Source organism: Anarhichas minor, unplaced genomic scaffold, assembly GCF_050575085.1.
Source record: "Anarhichas minor isolate MPS153535 unplaced genomic scaffold, ASM5057508v1 ptg000033l, whole genome shotgun sequence".
In the NCBI taxonomy this organism is placed as follows: Eukaryota; Metazoa; Chordata; class Actinopteri; order Perciformes; family Anarhichadidae; genus Anarhichas; species Anarhichas minor.
The window spans coordinates 14,277,095-14,291,836 of NW_027466479.1; the positions used below are offsets into that span (position 1 = coordinate 14,277,095).

The window sequence follows — 14,742 nt, forward strand, 5'->3', positions numbered from 1 at the left end:
TGTTGAAGCAGCAGAGGCTGTGGGTAAGAAACTGGTGAGGGAAAAAAAAGTAGCGAGAAGCAGTCGGGTTTTAAGCTCAAGCATCTGAGAACTGGCTAATGTTCTTTTAAGAGAGAAGGCAGCACTTAGAGTTCTTTTGCAGTCTCCAAGTCTGGGGAGAAGAAAACATCCCTGCCTCTGCATAATTCATTACTATGTGATGATGATGTGCTTGGTCAGACAGACAACCAACTGGCAATGGAAATGTAACTTGGATTGATGCAGCATACACATGTATTAATCATGCAAGTCAGTGAACTGATGCCTTAACCGTGTGCTGATAAAACGACATTAATCATGGGAAGTCTCTCGATGTGGTCACACTGCCTTAGACATTGTTTTGTACAAGTGGTTTTACTTTCTAAGTGAATACTAATGTAGTAGGAGTTAGCTGACAAAAAATAAATCTCAACACAATGGCCCATTCTAATTACTTCTGAGGCTTTCAGCCAAATCTCATGGCCTTTGTCAGGTGATGGAGTTGAACTGGGGAAAGCTGGACAAAGGCCAATAGATGTTCTTGAAAGCTCAACAACAAGCACCCTGGACCTTGATAATTGAGATTTTGTCGAGCTGCCGTTGGGAAATGTGCTTATTCACTTTCTTCCAGAGAGTTAAATGAGAAGATTGATACCACTCTTCATCACAGAGGGGGACAGTATTCATCTATTCATCTCTGCAAGGAAGAAAATAAGTGTACCTCCCAAAATGTAAAACTATTCCTTTCCTTGAAGGTCAATATTGGCTTAAAGAATATATTCTAAGAGATAATGGTGTTGTTATAACGAGCGGGAGTGACACGGTCTTCAGGGCCCATAAGGTACACTGGATAAACCCTAGAGATGATTGAAAGGTTACACGTTTCCCTAGGCAGCAGGGTATTCCTTTGCTAAGCACACGGTGCCATCCTGGTTGGGCAGCAGAGCTCCGGTGAATGCCGGGGCATGGGGAGGCTCCGGCAGCGGGCCAAATCACTGACCTTTCCAGCGTGCCGATCGATAAGGCTCAACATCACAGGGCTCCGGAAATCTCTCAGCAGAGAGACCAGAAGCAGGAGACTCACACTGTCAGATGATGCTCTAATTGCTTGTGGTTTGCTAAACTCACTTACCCATGCTGGGTGGATCTCAGTGGTACGATCCAGACCCCCCCCCCCCCCCCACCCCCCCTGCCTCTAGACCCTTCTGTAGAGTGTGCACCAACAAGTCAGCGGGGCTATAGGTCACATAGAGTGGCATCTATATACTGTACATAAAAAAACTCCAATACACTGCAATGAGGAAAACATATGTATATCATATATAAACTATTATGTACTTCTATAGAACTAGGTCGCATTAGCCTCGTGTAAATGCTTACTGTGGTCGAAATCTGTGGCATAACGTTGCATTCCGATATTGATATGATGGATGAAAAAGGAACCCAAAACATAAGCTTCCCTGGATAACATCTGCTAAATGCATTAAAAAAAAATTGCATATGTCAGCCACCCTTTCACCCTGGAAGGCTAAACTGCCAGTGCTCGCACTGTGCTGTATAAATACCCAGCGCTTTGAATAATAGTGCCCCAAAGTGACAGGTGAGCCATGCTCAGCGGGTAGCGGGAGCGGAAATGGTGCATGTAGGACTGCGCTCGTTGAGCCTGCTCGCTGGTAATGAACCTGCAGACATGCGGAGGAGTGGCAGTGAGCGGGGCCAGCTCCTCTTACTGCCTAACGCTGCTTTCATCGCCCTGCTTTCATCAAGCTCGAGTGCCACGGCTATTAGACCTTTGTGCGATGTTGAAGGGGGAAGCTGAATGTGCCAGCACGGTTGGCTAGGTTACTTCCAAACTGCTTCCCACCGCAGCTCTTTGATTAACTACTCAAAATTATAATTACCATTAAGCAATTTGATTTCTTAAACATACTGTATGGATATACAGTATGAGGTCCCTTTAAATTTCATTATTTTGTGTTATATACGACAAATACTATAATTTTCCTCAAAACATAGACAATCCAATTTACACATCCTCAATTGATTTATTTCAGTAATTCTCAACCAAATAACATGATGAGACTTAACAAGAAAACTACTTTTCACCCACTGTACACATTGGTACAGGTTTCTCATCTTTGGCAGTGACAGAGAAAGACATTTCCATTCTCTTCCCTTTGAATGGATTAAGTTGCTCACCACCTGTGGATGCTTTCACATAAAAATTCTCTTGTCTTCGAGCTATCCGTCTATTTTACTCTTTTTTTTTTCTCTCTCTCATTCTCTCTCATCATTGCGTCTTCATGCCTCTTGATGGGTGTCAGCAGCGTGGCAGGTACAGTATGTAGTATTTTTCCTCTACCAACATGTTTCATGAAGCGAACACACTAAAAGATGCCGGCGAAGACACGGAGACACAAACTCTTTTGAGTGGAAGCAGCCAGAGGCGGACTATGAAGCGGCTGCCAGACAGAAGCCGGTGAGTGAGTGGCAGGTGGCCTGGCCCCAGGGACTCCTAATGAAGAGAGTCTGCCAGCCTGCTCATCGATCCGGGGGGGGCGGCGGCACCTGGGGCCACACACACACACACACACACACAGTGGACAGAAACCTCAACTGGTGTGCATGTGTGTGTGCTTGCATAGTAAGGGTAATATTTGGAGATGTACAGTAGAGGTGAGTGATTTGTTTGTGCCTTAACGTGAAGGCAGAGAGTACTTTGATGCATTTATACAGGATATGTGGGTGCATATAAGTGTCAGTTGTCTGTAATGCTGAACCTCTTCCTCGTCTTTTGGTACAGCACATGAAAAGACGAGGCAGAGGAGACAACAGCTGTCCGCCTGTCACATTGTAACACAGCATTTCTAAGCCACTGTCCAGCAAAATCGACTCACACACACACACACACACACACACACACACACACACACACACACACACACACACACCTCTCTGCCATCACAGATGCTCCTTCAAGCTCATTATTTCTGGGACTGTCAACTCGTGGCTTGTTGTGCTGGTTGGGTAATGCATCTTAAGCCCGGCTATCAAATATGAATAAAGCTCTGACTTCCTCATCTATCTTTCATGGCTTTCATTTGTTAAGCTATCTGCCTGCAAAAATATTTAGCATGGCCCCTTTCTGCTGCGAATGATGTGCTCAAGCAGCGCTCGGCCTTTTATCAAACTGAACACAGCGTTCTGGTTCCTTATGAATATTATTGTTCAGGGGGGGATTTAGTTCAAATATTTGTGTGAATGTGGTTTTACAATCATCATTGATATTAGAAATTTTCATTTCATGAGTTTTACCGACATCATGATTGAGACTGCATATGCAGAGAGGGGGAGTTTACTGTGTGTGTGCTAGTCTTTTTCAATTATCAGCGTTGTGTGTGTGTGTGTGTGTTAGTGTGCAGGCCCATGTGCCCAATTCTGTTTTGCATGCACGTGTTTGTCTGGATGCATTTTTTTTATCATTTTCCATGCATAAATGAGAGTGTATAATAACACATATATTTGACATGCATTCTATATTTGAACGTGTTTGCACGTACCTTTATATCCCCTCCATTGTAACGGCCTCACTGCTCTCTGAGGCCCGGCTTTGTGAGAAAGCTGTCCCCTGTTCAGATCATAGTGTCTGTCCTGGATTTGCAAACAACACAGAAAATAATTCTGGGACTGAGCTGTTTTTCTGCGCATGGACTTGACACTGCACTCCACAGTTCACATTGCTGAGCCATTAGGATGACGCCGTCAGCAGGTCCACAAGCAATCCCTGATCAATACTAACAATGGAGCTCAGAGAGGCCGGGCATCTCCTGTGTCCATTAGTGCAATCACCGGTGGAGAGAAACGGTATAGCTATATCAACGAGTGTTCTTCATTCACCACGCCAATCGGCTCACACATATAAATCATCCAGTGGCTTTTAACGTCTTAAGAGCGCACACCTATTCTTCCTGGTGGATGGAAGGAGTTGTGTATAATTAATGTTGGTGGGGTGAGCTGAGGTGGGAGGTCTTGGAAAGCTGCCGCCAACCCCTTCTATCTCAGGGCACGTGTGCTGCGGGGCCGCACATGCGCACGCATCACCATAAAAAACTTATTCTTCATCTCTCCATCTTATTCCCCCTCAATTCCGCCTTAGAACTTTTTGCTCTCTCCGCCCTTGGCTCTATCTTCTTTTTTACTCTCTTGAAAGTGTATTATCACTTTGAGCAGCAGTTTGAACAAGATTTTCTGTGCATGGCCATGCATGTGATGAGTGTGTGTCTGTGTGTGTGTGTGTGTGTGCCTGTGATCATGTTCGTCTGTGTAAGTCAGTATACTGCCGCTTGCTTTTGTGTGTACATAGGCTATAACTGCATACCCACTAATTAGAGTGACAGTTTGTATTAATAGTGTGGGGCTAATATGCGATAGCGTGACTCCAGCTTTTCCACTAGCTCTTTTACCCTGCTCTTTCGACACCCCAGGCCCTAATTATCGAGCTTACGATCTGATGTCCGACCGCGAAAACGGAGACGACACATTGACATATTGTCACTTCCGACTTTAGACTGAACCTCTTGGTTAACCTGAGGTTACTATCTATTCCACAGACGTCCTCCATCTTGTCCGTCCACCTCTGAGCACGTCTGAATACTGCGTAGGAACAGAATCATCTTAAGTCCGAAAATGTTTGCGATTTAAAATGTCTAAGTCTCAGATTATGCATGCAAGTAATTCTGCATGTCAAGGGTGATTAATCGATCTCGCAAAACAGCAAACACTACAGCCGACAGTGGTTAGCTTTCAGTGCGTATTATCACTACAATTGAGGTTGATATTTTTGCACATGTTGTAATATTAAGTGGGGTGAAGTATACAGCCAATATGAACCAGACAGCACTTCTTTCTGGTATACAAGGATTTTTTTATATGATCAAAATGAACGACAGACACAAATCCTTGCGTGGATCACACGTGCGTGTGGTAAATAAATACATAACGTTTTCTCACAAGTCAATTGTACACCACTATGCCACACAAAATGTCTTAAGAAAATATCTATCTACGTATGTATCTACATTTGCCTGACAAACGCACGCATTCTGCGCACGTGCTCTGTTTTAATCTTGTTATATTCAACCTGCAGGCATGTGGAATTGCTGCTAAAATGATCAGCCTGGCTATAGAGCAGCTATGCTGCAGCTGACGTTGAAAACATTCATTGTAAGTGTGATTATGTAAGACATAGTTCTTGCTATTACTAAGACTTGACAGTAATCAAAATAGTGTCCTCCCACAGCACAGCCGCAGCCAAAGCTCTTTTGAAGGCAGTGGCCTACTTTATACAGTCTCTTCTCATATTCTTGATTTAATTTCAGAATGGAATAAGAAGGGCTATGATAACCTCTTCTGACCAGGACAAATGTAGCATGTCCATTTAAGATGATCTCCCTAGGGTGCACAGCAGAGGACATCCCTTAAATCAGAAACATGCAGTGAGCATTTTCTGTCCACTCTGACACAAGAGTTGGCCTGGGAATCCTGGGAAGGCTTACTCCCCTGCGGTGGTGCTGTCAGATTCATTTCTATTTGCCGTAGTTGTTGTCTGTCTTTCCACAAACCATAGTTTATTCTTTTTTTGCATTTGACACTTTTGCAATGATAATTAAATTCAAGTCACATAGCTAAGCATCCGTTTTCCCCTAAAAAAACACCCTGGGGTGCCCTGGTGGCTCACCCAGTTAGACCGCCGTGACATGGGCTCAAGTGCTCCCCAAGGCCCTTTGCAGCACGTCATGCCCTCTCTCTCACCCTGCCTTTCCTTTCTGTCTCTCTCACTATAAATAAAGCAGAAATCCCCCCCCCCCCCCCCAAAAAAAAAAAAAAAACTAATAAAAAAAGAGGTAAATACCAGTCACACTGAGAATCCCTGGAGGTCATAGTCATAGACAACACTTATTGCTGTTTTGAATGCATTTCCAGATTATCGGCTAACGTTATCGGCTTGTGTTTTATTTTGGCTAATTTGGTTTGACAAATGAGTCAGCTTCAGAAGTAAATATTATGCTAATTGTTGCTACACAGTTTTATCTAAGCAATTTGCTATGTTTCCAATAAACTTTTCCCTTTTGCATCTATGTTATGTTATTTGTGTATTTGTAAAGGTGACTCTAAAACTCTTTGAGTGGTACCATGTAAACATGTGCCTGCTAGTTTTTCACTGCCTCAAAGTGGAATAGCAGCAGCACCCACTGATATAAATATCATGTTTATTGTCCCAAAATAATAATAATGGTGGTATGTACATAATGCACTGACATTAAAGACAAAGAAACCTAATATTAACCATGCTACTTTATATGAAGCAGGGGGCCCTGCACCCACACAGGTGTTTTCACTTAATTTCCCTGATTAGCACTGCGTTCACATACTTATTCCTTTTACTTTTATTGCATACTGCAGCTACCCTTACAAAGTATGTGCTGTTGCATGCGGTATGCATTTAATTGGGAGATACGCTACTTCCTCATAACATGGCACCTTGAACTTTTGTCTCTCTTGTTGTTATATCTGCTGCTCAGAGGATTGTGGGTCAGAATGTGCAAACAATCACACTGGCTCATACTGCAAAGTGCAACTGGATGCAGTAGGATATCCTGGTATGTTTGGCATATACTGCATTTGACATACTATGTATTGGGGCATACTAAATCCTTTTCTGGCATACTAAGTAGTGTGAGTTTTGAAATGCACCACCGACCTGTCCTCGGGACAAATCTTTGACTCGAAGGAATACTTCCTCACCCCGTGTTGCCTTGAATTCTTGAGAAAACTTGGTTTTTCTGGCATGCCTCCAGGGTGACCGGAGAATCCAAAAATGGAGTTGAGACGGTAGTGAAGGACGCAAAAAAAAGGAAATACACCTGGCCTCCATTTACCTCTATTCATCAAGGATTTACTCCATCTTTTGATTCTTCGTTCAGCACGGAGGCGTTCGAGAAAAGCAACGTTTTCTTCAAGAATTCAAGTAATTAATTCAAGTAATTATATATATATATATATATACAAATAGTAATTTTGTGGGTGAAGTTTTCCTTTTAGGGGGGGTCAACTAAACATTGCACCTTTTTTCTTTCTTATTGGTTCGTTGCTTTTGGTAACTCTCTCTACTTGTTGGCCTGGTTCCTTTTCATCCCAACATCCTCCTGAACCTGTAGCAAGGCTGTGTCCTGATTTCAAATCGAATCACTGTTTTACGTGTTTTAAATGTAGTTGGTCTTGTATTTGTAGATAGCCAGTGAATGGTGAAATGACGGAGGTGTGAGGAACTTACCTGTTTCTCTTCTTGTGCATTTCAAGGTGAGTTCCTTTTCATGAATATGTTATTTTAGTTATCAAAGAGTCTGTGTGCCATGAGTCTAATCCACTGTATAATACATAGTTGTAATAATGCCATTGCATTGCCATGACCTCCAGTTGCAGTTGAATAAAACATCCAGTAAAGCAAGATAAATGTTGAGGCGTACTATCCCACAGATGTTGCAGAACGGTTTAGACTTAGAAGTTTGGCTAGTAGACTTCTCACCAGTTCCGTCCGTGGTTAGTGTCAAAATGAGACGCACAAACCTCTTCAGATCGCAACTAAAAAAAATCTCATTAACAAGTTTCAGTGTCAAGCAACACAAACAGAGGCCAATCACAGACATTCCTCTTCTTTATCGCAATGGGAGAATTCCCTAGTTGACAGTCTGCAGGGTTCGCATATTTTCCCAGCTCATAAAACATGCATTATCCTCCGCCACGCGTGGAACACAAGGATCGCTCCTCGACTCGTTGGTATGCATGGAATTCGCAGGACTTTGACTCCAGATTCTAAAACCAATTATTGAAATAGCTGCCACTGTAAGTGGCAGGGCAAGCGTGTCGAGAACAAGGGAAAGAAGCATCTCAGATATTCATAATAGAATGTTACCCTTCTGTATAGTACAGTTACTTGTCTGGGCCATTTCAAGATACAGTCCGTTGTCCTTCGGTTGGGGCTTTGAGATCAGTCATGTGTGAGATAACTGAACTACGGTGTTGATCTGGGATAAGTGAAAACCTATTTCAGCCCCTTATTTTCTGTGTGGCTTTGTGCTAAACCAAACGGTAATCTTCTAATGTGCAAGTTGAACGTGATACCAAATGGTCTTGATGGCAGAACAACATAATGGCCATACTGCGGCTAAATAGTGAATCAGTGATGGTATGGATGGATAAATGGGCACACCTTTCCATCGCTTCTCCACACACTCCAGAAGTATCAATCACAACAGCAGAGTGGTCTGATTAAGTGTGGGCATAAGAGGACAACAAATACACACAACAAAGTGACAGAAAGTTTATGAATTATCCCAACTGTTCAGTTACCTGCTCATTTTGTAAACGAGTTACAAAAGATTAACGTGGGTGTTCCATTGGTGAGCAATGAAATATTCTGAATACCTGGCATTTAAATTTCAGAGCATCTTGTGGCATATTGTCAGGGTTTTGGTGAGGGATGTCCTCAGGCCACCCCATTAATCTCTATTAAACAGAGCCATGTCAGCTCTCTCTCTCTCTCTCGCTCTCTCTGTGTGTGTGTGTGTGTGTGTGTGTGTGTGTGTGTGTTGGATTGGATGATGCCCTTGTGAGTCTTTTCCGCATTGAGTGGTGTTGAGAGGTGTTTGGCAGTACAGTTGCTTAACACTTGGTCATTCTTTAGTCTGTTTCAGAATTTTTTTCTAAGAGCATCTAAATAAGAAGACAAAATAACTTGACATAGTCACATAAACACATTCACGCTACCTGAAAAGTGGTTGCGTAATTCACATCGTCACTGAGCACGGTCATAATATATAATTCCATCTCTGATTGCTCAAGTAGCAACATCTGCATATAATTATTTTACCGCATGCCCCTCATACCACACAAGTATGCTCAAATTAGTCGTGATATATTGGCTTGACATCTCGTTTAGTGAGGACGGGCAGATTGCAGAGCCATGATTGAAGGCTTAATGAATGATTCATAATCTGAAATGAAATGGACATTTTAATTTGGGCATTTGCAACAATCATTCGCTGGACACGTACCATTTCTACATTGGAAAAAAACAACCAAATAATGTCAATTTAGAGGAGTTCCTTGATTCCTTTCATTCCCTTGAGACCTGAAAATATCTGTAGGGCTGTTTATAATACAAACCATAGTATGTGCTTATTAACAACCTCATTTTTGGGCTCTTCGTTGCCAGTTGAATTATAATTTCCTCACCTTGCATTCAAGCAAGTTTAATTTGCTGTTTGATGCTGTGACTGTCGCCTAGCCCACACTGTTTGTACTGTACGACATATTGCTAACTGGCTGCTGTCTTGATGTTGGGGGACATGTTTTGAGCAGGGAGGGATGTTGTCTTGTGCGAAACAAACAGATGGGATGAAAACTTGACCTACTTCTTCATCTGGACCACTGAATAAAAAAAGAAGGATGACTAAGAGGAGAGAGAAATAGAGCTGTGTGATGCATTTTATTGTGTGGATGAACACAAAGTGCATAAAGCACAACTTTTTGCTTTTGATCTGCTTCATTGTTTTATTTTAGCATTTTGCTCACTTTACTTCCACACTCTTTGCACTTTGATTTTGATTGTGGCAAACTTTCCATGCCTTGTTATTTGTGTCAAATAAATTAGGAACCATGACTTCACAGATCAAAACATGGGTCAAGTCAAAAATCAATCAGAAATAACAAGACCCTTCCCATATTTGGTTCCTTAAGGAGTTAAGATGTCTGATTTGGCAACATCTTTTAAATAAAGGATGTGCTTGTCAGAGAGAGAGAGAGAGAGAGAGAGAGAGAGAGAGACCTAGATATTTCAGAAATCCTCTAGGGTTATACCCAGTTCTTCTGTGTGTTGTTTGCATGGAGCTGCTTGGCCTTGTGATAAATGACCTGTGTTTTAAGATGCCAGGAGGGTCAGCTCTGCCGCATCAATCATGGCCACTTCATGCTTTAAACTCCTAATGAAGAGTGAGGAAATTGATTGCGTTAGCAGAGGGGCGGATACCGTCTTGTGCTCAGGTTTACTATGCAGAGGTTCTTTCATAATGCATTTTCTGATAGCAGCAAGCCTACAGCGTGATTTCATCTGCAAACCTTGAAAGGGTGTATTTTAATAGCACTGCATATGCTGCCATTACCCAGCAGCATAATGATAAAACATTGTAGTTGTTAATGTTAGATTTGAAATTGAAGAGCAATCTGTGCTGAACTTTGGACCTCAAGTTTATATCGTTTAATATTTGGCGTGGGCGATTTACACCATGTATCCACAGTGATCATAACAAGGCGGTCTTTATGATCTGCACCATGTTCATCCTCATCCATTTGGGCTTTCATTTAGACTCTTTTTAAACGAACCACCTTGACACTGATTGTAGTTGTGCAGGTGGTATAATTGCGTAGGTCGAACTGAATGTGCCTCTGTTTTGAAATACAGTTGCAGTTGATGACTTGAAAGGGTTTGGGCCACTTTTCCCACATGTTACCCCCTGGCATCATATTATGTTCGCCTCCCACGCCTGTTTAACAACGCCACGTATATTGTGTTGCATACTATTGGAGTAATTGCCTGTTTTTTTGGACCTTGGGGGCCTAAAGGAAGAGGTAATCCTTTAAGAAGAAGAATAATGTGTATACCCTGCCTTGGGGAAGCACAGGTAATGCGCTAATGTACACATGTCAACGGGAGCGGAGGACAGGTTCAGCTGCGCAGCTGCGGAGTGGCGCTCCCGTGAGCGGTACAGCACCGCGGACAGCGCAGAGGCTTCCCAGACAGTTCGCTGTCCGTGGTTCTGAAATTCAGCTGAATTCGTGGCTCAGAGTTTTTCCACACATTTTCAGATTTTTCTAGTGGACCAAAATCAATTGTATACAGCCTCCCCAGCCCCAGTGTCTGTATTACGTTCTCTTTTACCGTAAAACTGAACTTTTGCTCGGACCCACCTCAAACAGGACGCCTGGGGATGTCTGAACTGAACTTCACAATCTGCTTTTTGGCACGTTTTGCTTAACTGCTTTGCTAGATGGCATTGTTTATTACACCACGAAATCAAAAGCACATGCAAAATGTCCCAATCCCTATGTTCCTGTCTAGATAATATAGATTCCGAATATTTATATATTCTCTATTGGTCCTGGAGTGGGGATTTTCTTTTCATCCTCGGGATGAGTCGCACACAGCCAGCTATTATGCCTTATCATGCTCAAAGGCAGTTCGGCAGGTATAGGCTGCAGGTACGGCTACAATCAAAGCCCATGCTGCCTGTGAACCACCTCACCATCGCTTAGGATATGCATGTATAACGAGCCACTAAAAATACAGCTCTAAGAAGTCTTTTGTTTGTGTTGTATGACGTGCAACACAACAGAGCTATACACGTGTATATATAGCCCTATATATTTTTACTTACCTGCAGACATAAAAGCCCAGTAAATCACGCTCGGCTGTCAAGCCGCTGATGAGTCTGCTCTGCATAAAGCCCATGCAGCCTTTCCACCAGGCTGTTGTACCCCCCCCCCCCCCCCCCCTCCCCTCCCTCCCTCCCTCGTTTCCTCTCCTCCTCCACATTCAGTGCTCCCTCTTGCGCGCACGGTGTGCAGCAGCAGCGGCTTCAGCGCTTCTCTGACGCACCATCGGAGATGAGCATTCCAGTCTCACAGGCTGTCAAGGCACACTCTCTCGACATCTCCGCGTCGGACCTTTGCGGTCAAGCTTTCAACATCATCCTGTTTGTTTTTAGTCGTTTTTCCCCGTACCGCTTCGTTGTCTCGTAGCTTGTCATATTACGCATTTGGCAGGGGTGCCCACGGCCAGCTCTTGGCTTGGAATTTACTTCAGAGGTGATTTTTGTATCCGCAGCTACTGTCAACGAGAGAGTGATTGATGCCCGTCTGCACTTACTGGGGGTCCTCTCCTTGTTCGGGGCATCCTTCAGAACATTCTTGTGCTTCTCAGATAAGTGGTTCAAGTTAATGCTGAAAGGTGGGGGGGGGTTGACATATAGGGCTGTTTTGACTGGAGATCATTTGGATGACGGACACCGAAAGGCAATAACGCGAATCTCTGCGCCCTTGGAATATTCTCACAGAGGCACTGTTACAGAGTAGAAATATTTTTTCTCAGTTTGCAGTCATAATCTATACGACGAGTTTGCCCACTGCGGGGGCTGCTGCGGCTTTCGCGTCTGCTCTGTTTTGAAATACGATTTACTTGACGGGCGGGCGTCTAAGCATCCCGGACGAGCTCCAATTTGCGATGCCCAAACAGTGAGGGCTACGGTGGGATCGCATTTGGTCACCCTTGCACGGTAGCATGGCTCCAGCCCGGAGGGACTGCAGCGGCTGGGAGATGCTCCTCCCGACGGGATGCCTGCTCCTCTCCGTTTTGCTATTTCACCCTGCCCTGGCCAAGGTGTGTAACGACCGCACCAAACACGGACAGGACAACAGCTGGTTCGCCAGGGACGGGGAAAACTTGCCCATTATGGTTCTTATGCCCATGAACGAGTCGGCCCTGATGAGCAGCATCAGCCAGGGGATCGAGCCGGCGGTCCAACTGGCCATCCAGCACATACGGGAGTCCAGGAATTACTCGTTCTCACTCATCACCAAAATCTATGACACCGAGGTAAACCTGCAGACTAAATCCTTCCACTAAGCTGCTGCTGTTGGTCTCTGACTTGTTTAAAACACTTGTATATAGCGTGTGTGTGTGTGTGTGTGTGTGTGTGTGTGTGTGTGTGTGTGTGTGTGTGTGTGTGCGCGCGTGCGCTTGTAAATGTGAACATGTGTATGGCGCGCACTCTGCCCCGCAGCGCTGCACACATTGTGCGTCCAAGGGGAAACGCTGGTTCTGTTATGTTTGATATATGTGCAGCCTCGTCGATACGCATGTTTTTCATTGCGCAGAAGTCAACTGCTTTCTCTTTTTTCTCTCCCCCAGAATGACAAGACGTTGTTAACACCTTATCTTCGTCTATCTCGCTGCTGTCGCCTGTCGTTGATGGTGCATTTTATTTGTAACCTGACATCATAAGGCACTGCCTCACCCGGGCACTCCAAAAGCACTCGCTCGTGCTCTCCCCATATTGGTCGTTTACCGCAAACTCCGGATGACACATAATGTCATAGCAGTCTGATGTTACAAATGTCATTCATCCCCGTCGCCCAATTGGATTCGAATTAAAACGCTGCCTTCTGTCTCTTTGTTATCCTCACTTTATAAGACGTGTGTCTGAAGATGGCTTTGCGCTATAAATATTTTTGGTCACGAATCAGTGTATCTTTTAACGATTCAAAAGGCTGCTTCTCATCGTGCCTGAAGATGGCGGTAATTGGGTGTACGATTTCTTCAGACGCCTTGCACCCTGGTCAGGAACTGCATTTCACTGCATACCAGCTGCAAATTAACATCTGTTTATTTACAATAGCATCAATAATATACCACTTAAAGTCCTTGGAGGTTAGTCATCACTCAATCTCTCCATGATCTGGCATTGTAGGTATGCACTCTATGGCTAGTTTACACTATTACATCATTTGAATCAGCTAGCAGTCCTAATAGTGGCCTTCTATAGCGATTGGGGGGCTTTTGAGGACACAATGCAGTTGAGGAGTTTAAAGCTGCTGCATCATAGAGTTGCCATGCCAACGCGTAAGGATGTTGACAGTTTGACATTATCTGTTTAACAATTCACAGCTGTTTTGTATATGCTATTATGACATTGACTTAAATAAATTTACACTATAGAATAAAAAAAACTATTTATAATTTATATTATAATCTCCGGTTGATCCAAATCTTTTGATTTTCCTGTCTAGCAATTATTCAGTAGTGTATGTGCACAGGTGTGTGCATGTGTGTGTGTGTGTGTGTGTGCAAGAGCACACAAATCTCTGTTGACAGAGGTAAGCCCTCACAGGCTGCATGCGCTCAGACCATGGGATTAATATGCTCTTATGAGAGTTATGATTTGTTCTCGTTCTACTCCCCGCGAGAGAAAGATGAGCTGCAAGCATGAGGTCGGTGGGCCAGCCTGACATCCGCCCGCTGGTAGTGTTAGCGATGCCAGCTTTCTGATACCGACAATCAATGGGAACTCATGAGAACAGTGTTATTTGATGACTTTGTGGTCTATTACACTCTGGCACTGCCAATCTAATGGTGTTTGACATTTTGTTTTGTATACAGGACAGCTGAAAATGCAATCTCTGATCATGGTTTTGGGAATGTCAAATTAAAAATAGTAGGCCCCTCAATACATGCTGAAATAAACAGTCAACACTCTTCCTGTTTCATTAGTTAGTTGCAGACCTTATAGACATTAGTATTTGTTAAAGTAGATGAATTGTGTTAAAGAGGAACATTGCCAAGTGGTAGCTTGTGGTAGCTGTGGCTTTAATAACTCTACGAAGAAAGTGCTCTGCCAACAACAGTATGTACAAGCCATTGGAAATCATCTGGCACATCCTGGCATGGTTAAAGTCAACAATATACCAAAGAGAGCACTGTGAAGTGCAAATGGAAATATATTACTGCAGCTGAATATTGTTATTATATATTTACAGAAAATATGAAAGAGTCAGAGACTTTAGCAGGAGAAACATGACTTCAACAACATCTTAAGACATGAGAACCTCTTA

The 14,742-nt window shown here is 43.5% G+C and overlaps 1 protein-coding gene across 1 annotated transcript in view; it reads left to right on the forward strand.

Annotated features, from left to right (window-relative positions):
- Positions 1-12,412: 12,412 nt before the first annotated feature.
- Positions 12,413-14,742, forward strand: part of gabbr2 (gamma-aminobutyric acid (GABA) B receptor, 2) — a 153,258-nt gene continuing 150,928 nt past the window's right edge. The window contains exon 1 of the mRNA XM_076106019.1: positions 12,413-12,727. Within this exon, the coding sequence (XP_075962134.1) occupies positions 12,413-12,727 (315 nt within the window). The remainder of the gene's footprint in view (positions 12,728-14,742) is intronic.